At 37.4% G+C, this 5,000-nt stretch overlaps 1 protein-coding gene across 2 annotated transcripts in view; it reads right to left on the bottom strand.

Annotated features, from left to right (window-relative positions):
- Positions 1-5,000, bottom strand: part of LOC138008327 (gamma-tubulin complex component 2-like) — a 41,914-nt gene that overhangs the window by 21,596 nt on the left and 15,318 nt on the right. For both annotated transcript variants that reach the window (XM_068855633.1, XM_068855634.1), the window contains exons 14-20: positions 4,093-4,154; positions 2,994-3,036; positions 1,977-2,048; positions 1,522-1,583; positions 847-904; positions 561-615; positions 278-428 (exon numbers count right to left, since the gene is read on the bottom strand). In XM_068855633.1, the coding sequence (XP_068711734.1) occupies positions 278-428; positions 561-615; positions 847-904; positions 1,522-1,583; positions 1,977-2,048; positions 2,994-3,036; positions 4,093-4,154 (503 nt within the window). The remainder of the gene's footprint in view (positions 1-277; positions 429-560; positions 616-846; positions 905-1,521; positions 1,584-1,976; positions 2,049-2,993; positions 3,037-4,092; positions 4,155-5,000) is intronic.

The following is a 5,000-nucleotide window of genomic DNA, read 5'->3' as shown; positions in this document are numbered from 1 at the left end:
TTGAGACGCTTTAAACTTTGACAGAAAGCAGGATAACCTAGTGATCTAACTACGGCTGGTAAACAATTCCAGTTTCTTATTGTTCTTAGGAAAAAGCTATATAAATAAAAAAGGTTGAACAAATGAATTAACTTAAAACATTCTAGTAGATCGTACTGAATGTTGAAAATATTTAGGAAGAACATGTGAAAGTTGGATGCTTTGTGGGCATAGGTAGAGTAAAGCCTAAAAATAAAATACTATGAAAACTGAACATGCAAAATGACGGAGTTCTTACCTTAATCTATCCATCAAAGCTCTATCGTCCATTAGCAGATCGAGTAAAGTCTTGCTGGCATAACTATAAGCCTTTTCAATTTTTTCCACATACTCCCTCTCGTTCAAGGTGTAGATGATTTCATCTGCATTTGGACATTGCACGTTTTGCCCTGCATTAGACAAATGAAGAAACTTTGGTTCAGAGGTTAAATGGCTAAACAGATAGTTGATGCAGAAAATATATTTACCGCAAGGTTCATTGTGCAAGAAAAGTATAACTTAACACAGGTGCATAAACGTACCGCACTGGCGAATGACATTCAGGTACTTCCCAGTGCTTAGGATCTTGTGAGCAACCTGGCAAAAAGAAGGTGACAAGATGTATTTGTTATCTTTTTAAAGGCACATTTGCAGTATCAAATCAAAATAACGGAAATTGAGTCAAATCAAAAGAAATGAAATTTTATGAACTATAACACCCTTATAATTATAACTTAGTTAAAAAATGGGAAAACACACAAACTTTCGGTCCTTTTATACACAAAAAAATAGTGTAGTTACAAACAGATGATGAATGCGACACAGTACCTTTTCTAAGAAGATGGGAATGTTCTCTCTTACAACTGTGTATCTTTGTTCCCAGTATTTAAGAACTGTTAAAGAACATAATAATCATTGATGACGGGAGGCATTTACATACCACTTTATTCCAAGAGAATTAAGACCTGGAGCGCCTTACAACAGTTCATAGGGGACTTCTATAGTGGGGCACAATGCAGCTGCATACATTACAATCTTACTGAAATTACTTGTAGGAATAACAGGTACCCGTGATACATAGTAACCGTCTTCATCCGCGGAGAAAATGCAGAGAGTCCACTGAGGCAGAAGATTCTCCTCATTTATTTAAAGACCGTGAGTGTTGGTCAGGCCTCACCCATGCACAGTAGTCCGGTGTGTACAACCAACAGAACGAACCACTTAGCAGTCAACAACAGTTCTTCAAGAGAAAACGAAACTTTTAACTAAAATATGTTCGCGCATGAGTGACCCGCCATTGATTTATGGGTTCAAACCCTTTCCAGGCCATAACTGAAGGAAAATGCGACAACAACCTTTGAAGATCTTTGATTATCATGTAAATGAATGAGAGCACAAAACATGCTCACAACCAGAAGTCAGGTTATAGATGCCTAGCTGCAATCGTCACAGCTGGAAAGCTCACGCAGAAACTCCAAACAACTCCAAACTTCAAAAGGATATGCATCGTTGTAATCTTCAGTAAGCTTTTCTTTTTGAACAGAACCATGCTCTGCGACAAGAAACTGAAAAAAAAAAACAAAAACAAAACAAATAAATGCACCAATCAGATTATTAGTGCTTTAAAGAGCAGCGAGAAACCTCTTATGAAACACGGTGATACGGAGCATGGATAGCGCAGCGGTGAGAGCACTCGCCTCCCAGCAATGTGGCCTGGGTTCGATTCCCAGATCCGGCGTCCTAAGTGGGTTGAGTTTGTTGGTTCTCTAATCTTCTCCGTGAGGTTTTTGTCTGGGTACTCCGGTTTTCCTCTCTCCTCTAAAAACCATATGTATATATTTATTTGATTTGACTTGATTTCATTTCATTTGTACACGACCCCACAAGCTATTCAGGTTTAAACATTATCGTGTGAAAATAAACTTCTATTATTATTCTATTATTATTTCACCTTTTACCTCAGAATATGGATCATTGATTATTCCCTTGTAGATCCATTGTTCAAGAATGTCAAAATAAGGAACACAAGCCTAAAAGGGAAAGAAACATATCATTCAACTAACTACAGTGTCAAACTTCATGCATTGGGTGTATTTTACTCAATTTCTCTATAGACTAAATATTTTTGTCAAATGGATCTTCAGAGCAGATCGACTTTTAATTAATCTGAAGAACAGAAAATAACAGGCAATGTGGGTGCACTTCTATTGTTCACCAGCCATTCTCATTCTTATGCACCCAAAGCCAATACAAGCAGATAATTAACTGAGGAGAACCATAACAGTAAACCAAAAAGTAATCATGCTACAATAGCTTCATTTATGGGATTGTGATTAATACTTTGCTGAAGTCACATTTTTGTCCGAGAAAATATCTCAGGATGCTGAAGCAGAATTCAGAAAAGGCACTGTATCAACTGAGCCATGAGTGTGACAGTACCTGATCAACACAACGATTTTATGTAGTTCAAACAATTAAGGGCTAAAATTGAGTGCATTAAAACATTTTGCTCAAGATATCATCACTAAAATAGTTACCTTTACTCTTTAAGGAGTCAACAACTACATTTTAAGGCTAATTACATGTACGTATGGGTCTTTAGTTACAATTCGACTGAAGATTGTAAGGATGGGTAGCAGGGTTTGTTCACTGTTTGACATCTGAATACAATCATTCCAAGCTAATGTTGCAAACTAGAAAACAATGAAATGTACAGTAATGTACATGATCACTAAGGGTGCGTTTGAATGACTCTATTCCGGAATAAGAATACGTGGAGTGATGATTGAAAACGGTATGTCTGGCGTTTTGAAGAAACAAGTCTACATGTAATAAAGATATGTTAAAAATAGCATTTCAGCAGGTGTTTGACAATAATTTTAATATGAATCTCAGTAAAAACGAAGGATTTCTAACTTTTATTACATGTATTCCTTTTCCGGAATACGGTCAATCAAACACACCCTAATACTCACAGCTTGGGTGAGAAACAAGGAAAGGTCCTGAGATTTGCTGTCCCTGTATAAAATGATAAAATTAACAGTGTCTATTGTAATTTACTATGACACATTCTTAATTAATTTTGTCAATAAAGTGATACATGTACTGTTACCTAAAGACAAACTTTTGGTGTTCTGAATATTAATCTGAGGTACATGGCTTTCATGTGGGGGATTAAAAACCCTCATACCAGGGGTTTCAATAAGTTTTTTTGTAAACGGCTGGTTTTGTGAAGTAGGCGGCTGTGGTAATAATAATTATTAAGAAAGGGGCCTTCCCTAGAGGGGTCTGGAGGCATGCTTCCCCAGAAAATTTTGAAAGCTAGGAGCTCGGAAATGGCATTTCCAGCAGTCTGGGCATCAACGTTAGTCACAAATATTTATTAGCACGACTAGCTGCACATGGCCAAGTTAGAGAACATTTTTTTTTGCACTCTCGATCTCTTGTTGAAAGACGACAAAACATCGCCTCCAGCTGCACGCTTTCTAGTTTTGTCTTCCATTTTTAATAAACAACACGTGGAAAACTAGAAGAACGTATGTGTAGTGAATTACATTGTATGGATCAAAGTTAAACGGCGATGAGGATTGGGTAATTTAAGCTTATCGAAAAGGTAGGCAGCAATAACTTAGGGAGTAGCCGGCGGAATTCGCCCGTTGTTGGCTTCTAATGAAACCTCTGCTCGTACTGTTTGTGAAAAATACATGCAAGGGAGAGAAATCATGTGCATGCCTCACTTTTGGAGCCAAAGCTAGCGTACCAATAGTTTTGCTGTTGCTGCTGCTATTGAAGCATATTGTACATTATAGGAAAAATAAATCGCCTGGGCATACATGTAACATGGTAACAGAAATGAATCTTTAGATTTCCTTTTTCAGTCGCTAGCATGGAAGCAGATCTTTTTACCTGGAGGTTTTGGAAGACAGAGGTTTTCGAAAACGCATTAGTGTGGACAGGCCATAAAAGAGAATTTTAAAAAAGCAACAAAAAAGTCACAAATTCTGTAAACTGTGCATGCAGCCAACAAAACTGAGAAAAAATACACATACAATGTCATAACTCACTAAGTCATACCCAGTAAATCCTACAGTCTTTTCATGCAATAACGTCAACACAGCTCCTCCTTTGCAGCTTCCCTTTAGAAGAAAACGATTTTTAGTTCAACAAAATAACTCAAAATCAAAACCATGGCAAAGGCTTAGACTTAGAGGGACACTTTGTGTTGGATGTCAAAATTGGGTGCACATCTAACTACTGTAGGTGTATTTCTAGACGTCTGTGCCTTTAACATACATGCCATACAGTTTAATCTGTCTTAATTTTTCAGGGTACTCTGCATACACCTTATTCCAAAATGGCCGCTGATTTATGCAGATACAAACTGGCCCTTGTTGCCTCGTTCAAGATAAAATATTCTCTTGAATTTTAAGCTTAAGAACGAGGCATCATGGGCTTATTTGAATAAAAACAAAAGAATATTTAAATGGCGGCGATTTTGGAATAAGGTATTCCAGGATGCACCTTCATGATGATTATTGAAACCCATGTGCATCTTATTCATATTCTCAGTATTGGATTGGAACTAGCGTGCAATAGAGGCTAATGCGGGGAAATATATTAAAAAGTATTTGCATTTGAAAAGTTTTTTCTGCATTAGCCTCCACTGCAAGCTACATAGTTCCAGTCCAATACTGAGAATACGAATAATGGTCTGTTAGGGACATTTCTGAACATACACATGTAGACTTAGCAAAATGGAGTGGTGGTGTTCTACTAATAGGCCTTTTGCAACTAACAATCACATGGTACAAAATCCGCCATGCTGGAGGGCAAGCTCATTATTATTCCCCCACTGGGACATTAAAACAAAGAGACCTGAACCAGTCAAGTTTGACTTGCCTTTGTTTTAATGTCCCAGTGAGGGAACAATAAATAATGAGCTTGCCCTCCAGCATGGCAGATTTTGTACCCTGTGATCGTTA

Source organism: Montipora foliosa, chromosome 6 (genome assembly GCF_036669935.1).
Source record: "Montipora foliosa isolate CH-2021 chromosome 6, ASM3666993v2, whole genome shotgun sequence".
Lineage (NCBI taxonomy): Eukaryota > Metazoa > Cnidaria > Anthozoa > Scleractinia > Acroporidae > Montipora > Montipora foliosa.
The sequence above is the reverse complement of the archived record's forward strand: the minus strand, read 5'-3'. Positions and strand labels throughout refer to the sequence as shown.